The sequence below is a fragment of the Setaria italica genome, chromosome IX (genome assembly GCF_000263155.2).
Source record: "Setaria italica strain Yugu1 chromosome IX, Setaria_italica_v2.0, whole genome shotgun sequence".
Taxonomy (NCBI): domain Eukaryota; kingdom Viridiplantae; phylum Streptophyta; class Magnoliopsida; order Poales; family Poaceae; genus Setaria; species Setaria italica.
This window is the reverse complement of record NC_028458.1, coordinates 50,154,265-50,170,467: the sequence shown is the minus strand read 5'-3', so window position 1 is coordinate 50,170,467 and position 16,203 is coordinate 50,154,265. Positions and strand designations below refer to the sequence as shown.

General features: G+C 49.5%; 2 protein-coding genes across 2 annotated transcripts; both read right to left on the bottom strand.

Annotated features, from left to right (window-relative positions):
- Nucleotides 1-830: 830 nt before the first annotated feature.
- Nucleotides 831-2,892, bottom strand: LOC101755821 (probable phospholipase A2 homolog 2). The gene is made up of 4 exons (XM_004984659.2): nucleotides 2,668-2,892; nucleotides 2,518-2,563; nucleotides 2,133-2,258; nucleotides 831-1,378 (listed from the first exon to the last, which is right to left on the bottom strand). The coding sequence occupies exons 1-4, from the start codon at nucleotides 2,803-2,805 to the stop codon at nucleotides 1,194-1,196; spliced, it is 495 nt and encodes a 164-aa protein (XP_004984716.1). The 5' UTR covers nucleotides 2,806-2,892; the 3' UTR covers nucleotides 831-1,193.
- Nucleotides 2,893-9,945: 7,053 nt separating this feature from the next.
- Nucleotides 9,946-12,558, bottom strand: LOC101756222 (transcription factor bHLH30). Its single transcript, XM_004984660.3, has 2 exons — nucleotides 11,760-12,558; nucleotides 9,946-10,851 (listed from the first exon to the last, which is right to left on the bottom strand). The coding sequence occupies exons 1-2, from the start codon at nucleotides 12,447-12,449 to the stop codon at nucleotides 10,309-10,311; spliced, it is 1,233 nt and encodes a 410-aa protein (XP_004984717.1). The 5' UTR covers nucleotides 12,450-12,558; the 3' UTR covers nucleotides 9,946-10,308.
- Nucleotides 12,559-16,203: the final 3,645 nt, after the last annotated feature.

The window sequence follows — 16,203 nt, the reverse complement described above, 5'->3', positions numbered from 1 at the left end:
ATCTAGGGGCTCATCCACCCCATGCTCCTCTCTTTCCTCTTCCCTCTTCTTATATCTCTTTTTGTATTTATTAATTATGCATTGTGCGACGGTGGTGGGGGTATAGGCCCCCAGGATCTAGGGGTGGGTAGAATTTCCCGAACCCAAAATACCCGAACCCGATCCTGAAATACCCGAATCCGATATTCCCGATGACTATTTCAGGTACGAAGTTGAGAAATCCGAATTTAATTCAGAAAATTCGGGTATTCAACTCCGGTACCCGAATTCCCTATTTACCCGAACTATGCTAAAAGACATTGAAGTATGCACTAGTAGATTGTAAATGTAGCGAATTTCTTAGTTTGATCCATCGATTTACTTGTTGTTTGATGTGTAATTGGTATGTGATATGTTGAAATGCGTTTTTGTTTCATCTCATGTACTATCAAAGTTGTGGTCATGACATAGTGGCGGTTGGACTATGCAATTTATTAGGTAATTCGGGAAAACCCGAACTCGATTTTTTCGAGTACCCAAAAATTCAGGTATTCTCTATTTTGGGTGAAGTTCGGGTAGCTATTTTGAAAACTTGAATTTACAAATACCTGAATTACCCGACCCGAATTTCACGAATTACCCGAATGCCCACCCCTACCAGGATCATAAGAGCTATTCACACTTCATGATGAAAAGCCATCAGCCATATGAGGCATGACCAAACAAACTTACATACCTATAAAAACAATGGGATGGATGCAAACATCTTTGGTCTTCTACATCCAACCAGCTACGTGGCACGTGTATAAAATGGTGTTGAATTAGAGACTATGGACGTAGCAATAAGCGGATTGACCAAACAAGTCCATCAACTTGTGCTCCCGCACGAGCTAATATTTTAACCTTCAAAAAACAATATTATTACAGCTTACAACCATTGCCACTTTGCTCGGAGTCCCGCCAAATCAATCCTACCAATCTGTATACAGTCTACATTCTTGTACATCCACACATAAATCTACACATGCTTCACGCAACCGCGGTGGTCCAGCGTCCATGACCTTAAAATCCAGCACATGCTGCTTTGCCGCACCGCCACGGACGGGCGCCGCCGCGCCCACGCGCGCCCATGCGGCTTTATTGCTCTGCTTGCAACTATGGCCTGCTCCTAGTACCAACCGCGCGAGCGAGCCCGCCGGGCCGGGGCGCGCCGGCTACTGGCCGTCGTCGCGCTTGTGCAGGATCTTCCCGGCGAGCACGGCCGTCTCGATGACCCCACGGATGACGGACGTCGTCTGGCCGACGTCGCACTCGTTCCCCGGGAACGTCGGCCCCGCCGGGCTCACACTGTCCAGGCAGCTCAGCAGGTTCTCGTTGCACCGCGTGTTCAGGTAGTCATCTGCGGCAAAAAAAAAAGTCAGCACTCAGCACAGCAGAGAGAGAGAGAGAGTAGTCAACGACAAAAAGCGAGCTCGCACAAAGGAGAGAGAGCAGAGGAGACGACGGGGCGTCGCGACACATGGACGCCGGAGCCACCACTCGTCTACTACTTGAGTGCGCTAGCAATGCGATGAGTGCGCTGGGCGGACTCAGGTCAGAGGGGAGGAGATACGGGGGGTGATGCAATCATGCGCGCCGAGCCGCCGACGCGTGCCAGCTGCCTAGCTAGCGAATAGCGATGCCACCGTGCCGTGCGGGGAAGGACGCGACGGGCCAACGGCTGGCTGGTGCCGCCCCGGCGCCCCCGCCCCCGCCCACGCCCCCGCGCGCGACGCGCCGATGGCTCGGGCGCATCGGTTGGTCTCACCTCTCACGGCAGGAACGCGGCCGAGCAGCGCGTTCGCCGCGTGACAAGGGCGCGCCGCGCGCCACATGCGCCCGCACGCAGTTTAATCCTATCAGGTAACCTTGTACTGGTCCAGATCGTGCTCTGATCGCGTTAGGTGGCGTGTCAGCTCGCGAGCTCCTGGCGTGCGGCCGGCCGACGGAGAAGCGGGACCTAACCTTTGTTCCGTCTGGTGCGCCCGCCGCCCAGGACCAGGCGAAGCAAATCCTCCTCTTCTTTTTTTCTTGTTGTTTCTTCTCGTGCTCTGTTTTTTCGGCTTCAGAAGAAGAGAGAGGAATGGAGGAGCGCAGAGTTTGAGAGGCCGTACTGTTGTGGGTGTCGACGCAGTGGTCGTGCACCATGCAGCAGGCGTCGAGGGCGTCGCAGGGCTTCTCGCCGGGGCAGCCGCTGTACAGGATCCCGCAGTACTTCCCGTACCTCAGCAGCGGCGGGACTTCCATTCCCCGGGACCGGGTGGACAAGGAAAAAAAAGAGCAAGCGCGTGTCAGTACCCTTTTGCCGGTGAGTACCCGACTGAAAACTGAAAAGCAGCAGGCTTCAGCTAAGCTTTGTCCGCCAGAAAAAATGCAGCTTCTCTGAAACTTTTGGGAGGGGGAAGACAAGTCCCAAACAGAACACAGAACTGCACGGAAAGTCGGCAAAGATTCCTCTGTAACAGCAACGGCAGATTACAAGGACTGTGACTTCCTTACCTGCGCAGAACGAGGACTCGCATTTCCGGCTACAACCCTGGCTCCCCTGAGGAAAAACAAACGCGTCCATGGCGGACGGAACCGATCAGCTCCAAAAGCATTCACCCACAAAAATTCAGATTCGGCTCGACCCCCCTCTCCTGTCCTTACCGCCGGTGGTGTCCCGAGCAGGTCGCCGATCTTCAGCGCCCGAGACGGTGACGCCGTCGCCAGCAGGAAGAGAAGCAGAAGCGACCACCGCGAGAACGCGAGAACAACGGATGCCATCCTCGCGGTGCTCGTTTGCATGTCTCGGCGCGCGCGTGTGTGGCGTGCGGGAGAGAGCTGGATAGGCCGCCGAGCGCGAAATATTTGGTCTCTTTCAGGTGGGCGCTCGCCCGCCGGCTGGGCTATTTATAAGCTTGAGGCGGTTGGAGTTTGGACTTTGATAGAGCTACCAAGGAGAGAATGAGCATGTACTCTGTACTTGGTGGAGATGGATCCGGGGAGCTGCGTACTTGGGCTGTGGAAGCTTCCGTCTCGCGTGTCCTACTGGGACAGGATCACATGAACATGGCGTCGTGGTTGGACTTGCACGTATACTGGAGCAAAACTACAGTAGCAAGTAACAGCAACACCTGAAAAGCACTGCTCATACTACGCCATTGTACCATACGACATATCCGAGCTAAATGTTGCGGCTGTTAATGGCGAGTTGGTGGCGTGACGCGGATCTCGCGCTGATCCCGCACGCTGATGACAGAACCGGGTGTCTAGCTTGCAGAGTTGCAGTTCAGGAGTTGCCGTCAGAGGAGGGGCACCGGATGGCTCTGGCTGCACAAGTGGCTGCTGTGGTCTTGTAGCCCTGTGGCCTACGTCTCTGTTTTGTATCATGATGATGGCATGCATATGCTCACATCAGAGGTTAGATTTAAACATTATTTATTTTTTTCTAGCTTCTGCTTTCATGTGGAAAGACTATTAACTCACCAAACAACTGATAGAATATACGAGATTTGACCACATGCATGCCAGTCCATGTCTTGGCAGCACCCATCATGCTTACTCAAATGTTATAGAAGCCAGATCAAACTGAAGAGGTTTAAGCGTCTTGAGGAATTAAGAGATGACTTTGCAACCGTAGAGCTTAGCCCCAACCGATGCACATTATCTATTTGGTCTCTTGGGTACTCTAGAACGATTGGAACATTGTGCCCGGTTCTTGTGAGATGAAACTAGTTTACGAACTTAATTAGTTCAGCTGTTCAGGTGAAAGACTGGAGACGCGTCGATCCGGTATCGTGCAAATCCGGTTTCCTGTTCCGTGCAAACTGTTCAGAGAATAGACAGCAACTTGCCACGTCTCAAGGGCAGGAGCCAGCCTGGCAGCCTCTCATTACTTGTGATCCGGTGTGGCAATGCGGTAACATGGATGGAGTGTAGCTTTAGAATCGGCAGGGAGCAAGAGCAATTATCACACCTGATTTTATAAACAAAATCGAATGCGCATCACATGTATGTCAGAATCTGTTTATTGATACATGTGATATTTATATGAATGAACATCATATCAATGTTATTACATAAGCGATAAACATTATTACAAAATGACCCGAGGTCTGAAAGAAAAGTACATATATATCGTGTCTTCAACGGAACGGGACTCCATCTCCACAGGCAGCCTAGAACGAAGCCATCATCTTCAGGAACTCCACATCATCTCTTAGGAGTTACCCAGGAGGCAAAGGAGGGGTGAGTACAACGAATTGTACTTCGCAAGTGTAGGAAAATATTGTGACATGAGGCTTAAATAGGAGGGCTTTTTAGGGTTGACACGCGCTTAAGCAACATCACCTAGTTCTTATCCTAAGTCCTTGCACCTATTTACTAGATGTGAAACCACTATCTCAACCAGAACCATCCCATCAGAAAATCCATCCAAGACCTCAGAAATCCATCCGAGCAAACCACCATCAAACCATGCATCTTCTTCGTCACCACTAAACAAGAAGAAGTCCAGGCCGCTCTTGACCGTGAGCATGGCTGATATATCAGTTTTACACTCTGCGGAGATTGCACATCGTTACTCACGAGTCATGATTCCCATTATACTTCACACTGCCAAGTGATCAGCTAGGGGCACACTACAAAGCCTTTACAAAGCTAGTACTCCCGTCCCTCAGCATGCACTAAGGTTTCACCTCAACACTGTGAGCATCACCACTGCAGTGGCTCCCTCTTGTGCCACTCAAACCACCATGCATCAGGAATAGGTAGCTAATTAATTGGTCAGGTCTAGAGCCATATAGCTTTCATGGCTGCACGGTTAAGTCAGGTTACAGACTTCGAGAACCGGTCCTTAGAATCCAAGGCACGAATCTAGCACGAACCCAAAAAACCAAATTAAAACCATCAAACCGTCATATCGCTCTTTCCATCCTGTTCAGATTCCCCACACCAACATATCCGAGGTTTACAACTTCCTCAACTTCATCATCAGAACTTATGTCATATTATTTTTATTTAACCCAACCAAATTCTTACTGCAAGGCTAATCATTATACTACAAACCAAACCCGGGCTTCAAGGAAGATATTGGAAATTCTAGTAAACCCTACCATAGGATTCAAATTTATGACTCAGCACATGCAGCTAATGGTCTAACTACTCTAAGTAAAATAAAATAAAGTAGGTTGCTGGATATGATCAAGTACACTTGCCGTAAGATTGGAACTGATAGACAATATCGAACTCTTGCTCCTCGAACTTCACGTCTTGATCAGCTTCTGTTAACGTCAAACAACATACAAGGAGGCAAACAAGGAATGAGAAAAATAATACACCATATAAAATAGTTTATAAAACTCCTATTAAAAGGTATTACACGTTGCTATGGTCGTTCGAGCATAAGACTTGGATAAAAGGCCAAAGGAGTTGACAAGAGTTTCTGAAGGATAAAGATTGAACGGATCATGACTTTAGATGAATTATGGTGAAAGAATTGTTTAAATCAGACAACATACAGGTGAGAACGAGCAAAGATTAAATTGCTGAAATTATCATGGCATAACCTGTCTCACATATGGCAAGCATGTTTGATGTCAACAAGGATTAAACTATTGGAGTTTGCAGGCAGCAGCTACTGCATGTGGTGGCCGGCTTGAGAATCAGAGACAACATGCTACAGAATTAGGCCAGCATGAGGCTTCTCACCTCTGACGTGGTGATTGATGGTGAACGGCGTGAGCCGACGAGGAAGGAGCGCCGGCGATAGCTTGGTACAGAAACGATGAGACTCCAACCACGGCATCGGCTTTTGTCCCGGCGAACGGCAACCGTAGCAGTAGCTTTAGCGACCGTCCTCGCCGGAGCACGGCAGCGGCGAGTCTGCTCACACAGGACCTGAGGAAGATGGCGAATAATCTTTTACTGGAGAGCAAGGTAGAATTGCAAAGGGCCTCTTAGGAGTGGAACAGGGGGACAAGTTTGATGTGCTGCCTTTTATAGAGTTTGGAAGGAGTAGAAGAACAGCCAAGAGACATGAACTGTCGACGTTGGTGGAGCTTCACCTTAGTGCCACTATAGGGTGATTTTGCATCTGTGACCGTGGAAATTGATGGAGCAGCACGAAACGATTCCATTTTGCTCATTAGTGGCCACTAGTTTAATTTGCATTTAGGCAAGGCAATCATCGGCTAGTTGAAATAACGTGCATGCATGGCAAACGGAAGGCTCAAAGGAAAAGAAGGGATAAAGAAATGGAACTAGCCATGTCACGTGCCAAGAAAAAAAGAAATAAAAGAGATCAAAGGAGGTGCAAAAGAAAGAAAGGAAAATTATGTTGGATTTGATAATGGTCGTGTAGAATGGAAGGACTTTAGGAATTTGATTGAGATTTGATTGAACGAAAATCTAATCGGATTTCGAAATTAAATTCATTTTTCAATCAAATATTATGCAGCCATCATGAATGCAACATCCCATCTCAAGTTGATTTAAAATCTAGAAAATTATTTTTCCTATCTAAATTAATATAATAAAATGAAATAAAGGTTGGAAACTTTAAGAAAATAATAAAATCATTTTTTATTATTTTGTGTTATCTATTCACAACCCAAAATGGAAATTTTGGGTGTAACAGCAATGTCGGCGAATGCCGGCCGGCAACAACATGAGGTTTGCAACTGAATATAAAGCACGCGCACTATATCGATATGCAGTGGCACAACATGAGGAGTACATGCTATGGAGATGTTTGGTACAGTTATTGTAAGTTGAAGTTGTACTTGACTACTTGTACTGGTTTTGGTTAATCTTATCTCAATATTTTTTTTGTCTCAACAATTTTTTGGCTAAAGATGTAAATTGAGGGATGCAACTTTCAAACAAGCTATGTGCACACGCTTCTGTTCTTGCTATGAATAAAAGAATTAGCCAGTTGCACTCATGCGTTCTACATGGGCTGAATTCAGCCTTGTTTTTAGGCTGGGCCTTACACATTACGTGTTGAGACTTCGAAGAGAGCAATTAACGGTTCTATTTTGATCATGATGTGTGTGTGTGTGTGTGTGTGTGTGTGTGTGTGTGTGTGTGTGTGTGTGTGTGTGTGTGTGTGTGTGTGTGTGTGTGTGCCACTGCACGTAGTAAGGACAGAAGAATAGTAGCTATGTTTAGTGCAAATTCATACAAGAGTACCAAGAGCTAGTACAGAGTTAAAAAAATTTAAAGCAATATTTATCCATCATATCTTCTCTCAATAACTACACGATTACCATGATATTTTCTCCATTCGTCATCTCATCATTGATTGAAGCGTCCAAAGTTGTATGCTACTCCGTAACTCTGATCTTTTGTCGTTCCCTATATCCTCACCGAACGCTCCCCCGCAGACCCACCTATAGCCGTCTCTAGCTGCATTGTCGAATCTATTGCCACAACCCTACTCCACGTCAACAGCTTATTTTCACATCCTCGCGTCTCATCATCTGAATACTAGATAGGCTTATCTGGTGGTATTGCGTCTATTCGCAGTGTACATACTAGTGCATCATTTCTTTTGCTAGGTTTCCTTTTCCAAATTGAATTGTAGGTCATTTTGATTTTTCTAGGTTCATAGATATTATTATACACCTAGACATACATTGTATCTAAATGCATGATAATATCTATGAATAAAAAAGCTAAAATGACCTACAATTTAGAATGGAGGAAGGTTTTTTTAAAAAGAAAAAAAACAACGTGCGACGCGGAGTCTAGCAGTGGCTTGATTGATGGCTATATCTTTAGGTGGTCAGTCGAACAAGAGATTTCTGCATACCTCGATGACATATAGCTCCTGAATTCGGACGTCACCTCTGTATACATAACACCTTCTTCCACTCTATTCGGCCAGGTGGTCCATGCACAAGACTGCAAAGAGGCAGTGTTCCACAGGCGGACGAAAGCATCCTCTGCCGCGCGTCATGCAACGTCCGACGACGAAACAGCGCGGTGCGGACAGTGCAGTCTTCGGTTCCAGAAATCAGAAAACCGAGCCAAAACGGCCATGGAAGCGCATCATGAGACAATTCAGCTACATTTATTCTTCCCTTCTATGAGCACAGTCCTGCGTTGCTATTAGTCTCTCTCCACGATTGTACTTGTACATTTATGGTTCACCAATTCACCACCTGTGGAGTCCATCCAACCATTGCCTTTTGCCTCGTCCCTTTTGGCAGAGGGCTGCTCCCAGTGCAAAATCTGCACAAGCGTCCAAGGGACCCCCTCAAAAGGCTTTAAAGGGCCGAAAATTGAGCTGCTTTTCTCAAGCACATATGTTATGAAAGGGGGTTTCTGTGCATATGCTTGTATATAATTGGTTAGGGTCAGATTGATACTAATCATTTCAATTTTGTTCTTGCTAATATTCATGATAGCTAGGCAGTAGCTAGTTATCATCAACTTTTGCTGGCGGCTTGGACTTTTTTCTTCTACATTTCACGCTTTACTCTTTCCATTTGTTTTAAATACGTTGTGTTATGTATAGGCGTCCGCTAGAGTAGAGGAAGAGCTAATAGTTCTCTTGGTGAAATACATGCATGACACATTCTCATATGAAAATGTGCACTCTATGACAAAGGTATGCTATGATTGTTCCATAGAGAAAAAGAAAAATGATGATAGAAAATTATATTCTGTCTACATGATAGTGCGACGTCATCATGCATGCCTTTTTCCTTGCCATTCGATTCATGGATACACACGAAAACACAGCCTAAGAATCATACTTGTCAAACTTGTCTTTTTGACCCAAAGTATAAAAGGTTTTAGGATTTTTTATTGGTCAAACCGCTTCCATACATAGCTTTGGCCATCAATAAATTAAAAAACATGTTGATTGTAAATGTAAGGTTGATGTTCTTATAGTACTCATCATGAAAATTCATAATACGCAATCCTTTTTATCTGAGATAGCATATTTTTAAAAAAATTATTAGTCAAGGCGCCACCTTATAGACCGGGTCGATGTCCTGAAGGTAATATTTTGGACCAGATGGAGTAAGCAACTCTAGATTAAACAGCATATAACCTAAACTTTTTGAACAAGAGGGAGTAAGAATCTCTAAGACTAAACAGCATATAACCTATATGTAGATCTCTTTCTTACACATACGCGCACGCGGAGACTAACAACTTATTAGGCCTAAAAGGAACGTGGACAATTTCCTTGATTCCTTTGAGAATTAAATGGCTGAAATATATGTGAAATTCAGGCATTATATAGAGGCTTTAGAGCAATAATGATGTTTTCTTTTTGCTGTTTCACTATTTTTAGACTCAATCAAGTTGACAATGATGCACTTTAAACTCACATAGTCATCATATAAAACACATCCCACTTTAGACATCTCATATATACTAAAAAGAGTTATTTATTGACACCCATCAATCTGCTAAAACACCTTTTCTGATTAGGCCTTGAATTCATGAAGCAAGTCATGAACGAAGAGCAAATGGAATGATAATTCATTTCCAGAAGAACGTCAAAAGTTTATTTCCCATGCACCCTATTTGTTTAGTTTCTTTAGGACGCCAAAAAATTTATAAGAGTCCAACTTCATATTTTGTGAGACAAAAAAAAACAACTAGTGATACTACCGTGAGATTTACTGCTGAATTGAAGTAGCTTCATATGATATATGCTGATTAAAGGTTATTCTAGTTTTAGGGACCATGGCAAGTCGAACAATGCCCTACTTCAAAGACGATAGCATATGTGTAAAGCTAGTTCTGAAGATGAATGATGCTAACCGTAGCTGGAAAAACAAAGTATGCTATAGTGGCATCTCTTATGAAACGTGCATTTGTATGCATGGGAACGTAGCACCTCAAGCACTAACAGCATCTTCTATATATCGCAGTATATGTAACATAAGACCAGCTAATATCATCAAAGGAGCTAAAATCTAGTTATGAAATCACGCTACTATGAATGTCCTCAGTTATATATGTTTGCAAGTACTAGCTTGCTTGTACTCCAGAGGCCTGACGATTTGCTAAGAAGAAGAAGAAGAAGAAATCCTTGTATTGATTGCTGAGGATATCCCATGCAGAAACACACACTACCGATTGAGATCAATACACACAGAGAAGAAGACTATAAATAAATGAAAATAAGCTAGAAAAAATAGTCGTACTTGGCAAACATGCATAAGTAGCTAGCTAGTTGCATGGTATTATGAGCAAGATCAACTATGAGAGATTGTGGTGTTCTTTTCTACTGCTGTTTCGTTTCGTTTTGCACATCTCATCAAGTGGCGCGGATGTTAGCTTTTAGATGGACCTGTTCTCGAGGATCGCCGAGAGGCTCGTCGTGCGCTGCCGCTTGAGCCCAGCGGCGCCTGCCCCTGACGGTGCGGATCCCGGCTCCTCGGCGGCCGACGGCGACGCCGTGCGCTCCATGACGGCGCGCAGGGCCTCCTGGATGGACGCCACCGTGTGCTGAGGCGACATGGGCGCCTCCTCCTGCTGGTCGTCGTCCGCCGCCGCCCCCTCGCACCCAGTGGCGGCGCTGTCGTCGCCGGTGATGACGAGCACGTTCTTGACGCGGCCGCCGAGGGTTGTGATCTCGGCCTTGAGCGCGCGCAGGCGAAGCGCCTTGAGCGCGCGGATGAGGTCCGGGAGGAGATCGGCGCGGTCGTCGCAGCAGAGCGAGGCGCGCACGACGAGGCGGCCGTCCTCGTCGCTGGACGCGTCGACGGTGAGCTCGTCGGACTCGGTGGGGAGCGGGCACGCCTCCTCCGTGATCTCCGACGTCTGCCGCTTCAGCTCCTTGACGTGCTGGATCACCTCCGCCAGCAGCGACGCCTTGTCCGTCTGCACATGGACATTGCACGCGTGATCGATCGGTCCGAGCGAACAAAAAACAGCCACAAGGAGTAAATCGCAAGCAAAACTCGCTAAAAGAACCACGAGAGCCAGCACTAGTTTAGTTGCCAGAATGATGAGAGGGGAAGGATGCGGTGTACGCATGCAGGCCAAAAGGAGACCTGGCATGCATGCTTCCGATCAAGCGTGGGACTCACTCACCCCCTCCTACTTAGCTCGTAATCAATACAAAATGTTAGTGCAGGCGCTTCTTGGGTTGCTGGTGTGCCCGCTGTTGGTGGTGCTCGCGCGCACGCTTTCCACAAGCGATCTGTGTCGCACTCCTTTTGGTCTCAAGTGGGGCATCAAGCCATCACCACTCCCAATTCTTTATGCTTCTTCTGCCATCACGCCTACATGCGGTCAAATACGCCTACCAGGACGTGGTGCACTAAGAACTAACTACAGTTAGCACGAGGAGGCTGCTAGTGGCATGGGAGAGCGTGGCTGGCTTGGGGATGTAGGATTTGCAGAGGATCAGAGGCTCGGGGTCCCTTGGGAGTGTTGCTAGCGGCCGGACCGGACGGAAGAGGATCTCTCGAGATGGGCAGCCTTTTGTTAATCTTTGCTGCCACTGTTCATGTCCGAGACTGACACGAGCTCGCGTGTTTGTCTCTCCTCGGCGAGCCCGGCAGTAGCTCAAGGTCGCGAGCTTTTTGTTTCCTCCACGGTCCCTCTTTTCCGCGTCAACTAGGCGGCTCCCTCCCTCTCGCTGTCTCCTAGCCTCAGCCCTACTCCTGTAGTCCTGTGCTATCGGATTTACTCGCGACAATGGAGTAGAACGTGTGCGCAGGCATAGATTTACCCGATCTGTGTCGTGACGGCGAGCCGATCGGGCACGCCGATTGGTTAGTTACCTTGGTTGTGTTGGGCAGGAGGCTGCGGAGGCGCGCGAGGTGCGCGTTGATGCGCTCGCGGCGGCGGCGCTCGGCCTCGCTGTGGCTCTTGGACGCAGCCAGCGCCTTGGCGTCCATGATCTCCTGCGCGGTCATCCGGCCGAAGTCGCCGAACGGGGAAGACGCGAAGGGCGGCGGCATCATCATCCCGGAGCCGCCGTGGTGGCCCATGTAGAGCCCGCCGAGGCCGAGCGGGTCGGACGACGTGGACGCGCCGCCCGAGTGGTGTTGGTGATCGTACGCGAACTGGAGCGCGCGCCGCGCGTAGAAGTCGGCGAAGAACGGGGGCGGCGGGGGCGGCTGCGGGGGCAGCGGCGGCAGCAGCGGGAAGAACGGGGCCTGGCCGCCGCCGCCCACATCGTGGTGGTGGTGGTGGTGGAGCTGCTGCTGTGGCGGCGCGGGCGGCGGCGGCGGCCAGCAGAGGATCTGGGACGGCGCCATGGTCGCGCTCACGCTCCCCACGCTACTGCTCGCCTCGAACACCATGCCCGCAGCGGCTTCCTGACCGCCGCCTCCGTCTCCTACTCCTTGCTCCACCACCCCGCTCGTCGCGCCACCGCAAGCCCTCGCCTGCTGCTCGAGCTCGTCCTCGTCGTCGTCGACGAGCACGCCGACCTCCTGATGGTGGTGGTCGCCGCCGTGACCACCCATCGATCGATCGATCTGAAGGAGCAGCTTATTGCTTCCTAGCTTAGCAAGCAAAGGGCTGCGGTGTACGTTGGCGTTGAAGCGAGATGGAGGATGGATGCCTCTGCTGGGCTCCTCTAGGGCTAGCTTTTGTATAGGGTGTGTCATGTGGCAGCATGATGCCCCTTTCGGCCTTTTTGTCTTTCGCTTATGATCTCGCCCGGCCTCGCAAGAATCATGGCGACCTCCCCCTGGCCTGATCACACAGACACACAGCAAAAGGCCTCGCCTTTTTTCTGAGTTTTTTCTCGCTTGAATTCGCTCCCGGTGGCCTGGCCAGGCCAATGCAGGCCGGCCAGCCTCTAGACCTGACCCGAGGGTGTCTCTAGGGACGACCCCGTTACTATGTAGAACTGCATCCATGAATTGATTTGATAGATCCAATATTCATGATATTGAATTGATTTGTAAAAAATCCTTCAATGTGCAGACCTGGTTCCATAGTTTGAGCGGGATCCACCTCTAAATAAGAAAAACAATTTCTTCTCAACTGCCCCTTTCTTCCCCACGGAGGCAACCAGCAGCACGCCGCTTCCTCTTCTGGTCATCTCCATCCTCTTCCCTTCCCTGTTCTGATCTGCCTCAAATCATCCCAGCCTACTCCAAAAAAAGGCACAAATCGAACTCCTAGCGGCCGGATCTGAAGGCTATGGTGCCGAATTCGGGGAAGATGGCCTCTAGTGAAGCGGGCCCTCCGTTCCAGACGCCATTGTTGCGGAGGCTGAGTCCAGGTGACGTCGCTCCTCCGTCAATCCTCGTTGACGCCACTTAACGCATCAATTCGCGAACTGTAAGCGAACGGATCAGTTGTAAAATTTTGAATAGGTGGATTGTTGGCTCTCACTTTATACCAATCTTGCTAACGAAACTGAGTGTATGTATTGTGTAGAGAGACAAACTAAACTAATAACAGATATTTAAGCAATATAGTAAAGGTTGACACAAGATAGGAGATAGAGATAGATATAAGTATTCCCTCCCTAAAATCTAGGTTCACAAGAATATGCATCTACTACACAGATGGATGCTGCTCTCACTAGTTATCACAGAGGTTACATGCTCGATCAGCCTTTTCCCCACTGTATATTGTCACTAACGCAGGGATAATCAATCATCTCGCTCACGCACACTTTATCAAAGCATCTGTAGAGTTAAACTAATCACCACGATTACCAGAAACTCTAGTAAGAATATATGTTGTACAGGATAGAGATCTCACATATGTAAACGAAGCATTGCAACGACATAGACCATAATGCATTAATGGGCATAAAGAACATGCAGCAGTTACATATCAAGGACCATATCAACCATAGAGATGAACAGAGGCTTTACCCCATGATATTACACATGTTGATGGATAAAGGGGGTAAGGAGTACCTGGAGAACACCCTGACCAAAGACGAAGACGAGCAGAGGCGGGAGGGACTCGGGCCGATCGGCCTGAGCCACCCTAGGCTGATCGGCCTAGGGGTTTCCTCCCTCCTCTAGAGGTCCCCTTCGACGTCGAAGCTCCCGATCAGATCTAAATCCCTATTTCTTCTCTTGCGACGGCGACGGCTAGATCTAAACTCGTCAGAATCCTCCTCCTTGTTGGATGTCTTGGGTATTTATAGTTTGTGGCGTCGGTTGGGGTGCCTTCAAGGTCAAGTATCTAGAAAATAACCCTAGGAACGTCATGGGCAACCTCCTGGCGAAAGGGCACGATGATCGGGGTTGAAACGGGCTAGGCCGATTGGCCTGGACCTTGTTTCGGCCTCCAATGCCCGAGCGCTTCGTATGAAAGTTGTAAATCTCGTCGAGCTATGCAATTTTCCCTATAAATTCACCCCAATCGAAGTTCGGATGAGGAAGATATGACCCGTACAAGTTTCAGTTCCTCCTGCGGGTCTGCAGTTCAATGTTCGTGTTTGAGCCTTCCAATATACAAAGTTCGGACTCAATTCCAACCGGTAGAAAAACTCTTCAATTGTGTCGTATTTCCTGTGATTTTACAATATGCTCCAAAATACAACACCTATGTAATAATAGGGTAACTTTAAATGTCAAGTGACAGGTTATTATCAGAATATTTATAAAAACACCACTTAAATATCACTAAAAATACGTTAATAACGAGCGTCGACAATCCTCAATTAGCGACGCCCCCCAACCTTCATGCTGCAGCAACGCATGCTAGGGTCGCAGGTGTAGCCGTGGACGAGGCAGCACAGGTCGAAGGGCAAGGTGGCGTGAGCTGAGGTCCAGGAAGCACCGCAGGCGGCGGGGTCGAGGGTAGCACCGTGAGGAGGCGGAACAGCATCGCGGGCGAGCTTAGAGCGGTGGCATGGCCTCAGCTTCGTCCAGGCGGATCAGCTCGACCTCGGCTTCGTCCAGCCGGCGGGTGGGAGCAGAAACGGCAGGAGAGAGAAAGGTGGGTTGAGGGAGGAGATAAAAGTTTTTATTCTATAGAACTCGCTCCCATGCATGGGAGTCGCCGAGTCGGTTCTGTGTTTCTTTCCGATAGGACCGACCTTACAGGGTACAGGACCGGGATAGGAGCGCCCATTGGAGAGACCCTGAGAGCATTACTTGGCTGCCACGCCTTTCCATGGCCTTGTGGGGGCAAAGGCTAGTAGGGTAATATAATTACTAGGCTGGAGTAATGGAGACAGGAGGGGAAAAGGTCGTGTAAATGGAGCTGATCGATCAGGCCTGGAACAGGACCAAAAGCGGGCGCGTAGTGAGAGGGACAGGGGGGCAAAAGATTGCATGGAAGGCGAGTACTGTGACCTGCAGGACGAGAGAGAGAAGAAGAAGAAAGAGCTCGTGTCTGAGCGCGCGTGTGTGGTGTCTGGTGTGGTGGATGCCTGGACGCCTGCCTCGGTCAAGGCCCATGTTACGCCGGATGCAGGAGCAACCAGCAAGCGAGAGCGAGCGAGCACCCGTCCGCTTTACGAATCCACGCCTCCCCCCGCGACACAATCATTATGTCTTGGAATACACTCCTCGCCGACCTCTCGGCCTGCCGTGCCGCGGGTTTATTAGCACCGGCGGCAGAGGCTATTAGCTCGTACGGGGTACGCGGATTTGTTACTCTAATCCCCCTGAGTGGGCGCAGGATTGAACAAACCAAAACAGGATCCGCGCCGAGGGCAGCGCGACGCCCACTAATGGCGCCACTCATCCGCGCCACGATTATTATCGAGTGGTTTCAAATCTTGGCCCATGATTACCGCGCGGTCTCTAGGCAGGCAGCGAGGTCGCGAGGCGGATGGGGCGAGGACGGAGGAAGGTTGAGATCCCCCCGGCCCGGCCGGACCCCGCTCTGCATGCCGGCGCCATGATGCCCTCCCCCCTCCCTGCCGCGACGCGCGTCGTCGACGACACGATCATGCTGCTGGTGCCGCGCGCGCTCGCTCTCCCGGGCTGGCTCTCTCGCTCGATCGGGGTCGGGGCGGGGAACGAGGCGCGCCGGGGGGGACAAGTGGAGCAGCCTCGTTCCGCCCCCCAGATATCCCCCGGCGCCTTCCCTCATTGCGTTCGTACGCCGGCACAGTGCGTGCATGCCCTGGCTCTCGATACGATCTGCTGGGGCGCTGGCGGACGGAGGGCCGCCGGGGAGGAGCGCGCGGGCTGAGGAAGGCGTCGGGTTCAGAACGGCCAGGCTCTGCATGTTGCCGCGGCACGCCACCGCGCGCCTTGGGCCATGTGCGCGTCATGCAACGTGACGGTGACG

What these genes read in the sequence shown, in the direction of transcription:
- LOC101755821 (XM_004984659.2), bottom strand. Translation starts at nt 2,805, where the DNA reads ATGCAAACGAGCACCGCGAGGATGGCATCCGTTGTTCTCGCGTTCTCG. An exon ending in TGCTCGGGACACCACCGGCG is followed by an intron (nt 2,564 to 2,667) that starts GTAAGGACAGGA and finishes GTTTTTCCTCAG; the next exon opens with GGGAGCCAGGGTTGTAGCCG. An exon ending in CTGCGTCGACACCCACAACA is followed by an intron (nt 1,379 to 2,132) that starts GTACGGCCTCTC and finishes TTTTTGCCGCAG; the next exon opens with ATGACTACCTGAACACGCGG.
- LOC101756222 (XM_004984660.3), bottom strand. Translation starts at nt 12,449, where the DNA reads ATGGGTGGTCACGGCGGCGACCACCACCATCAGGAGGTCGGCGTGCTC. An exon ending in TCCTGCCCAACACAACCAAG is followed by an intron (nt 10,852 to 11,759) that starts GTAACTAACCAA and finishes GTCCATGTGCAG; the next exon opens with ACGGACAAGGCGTCGCTGCT.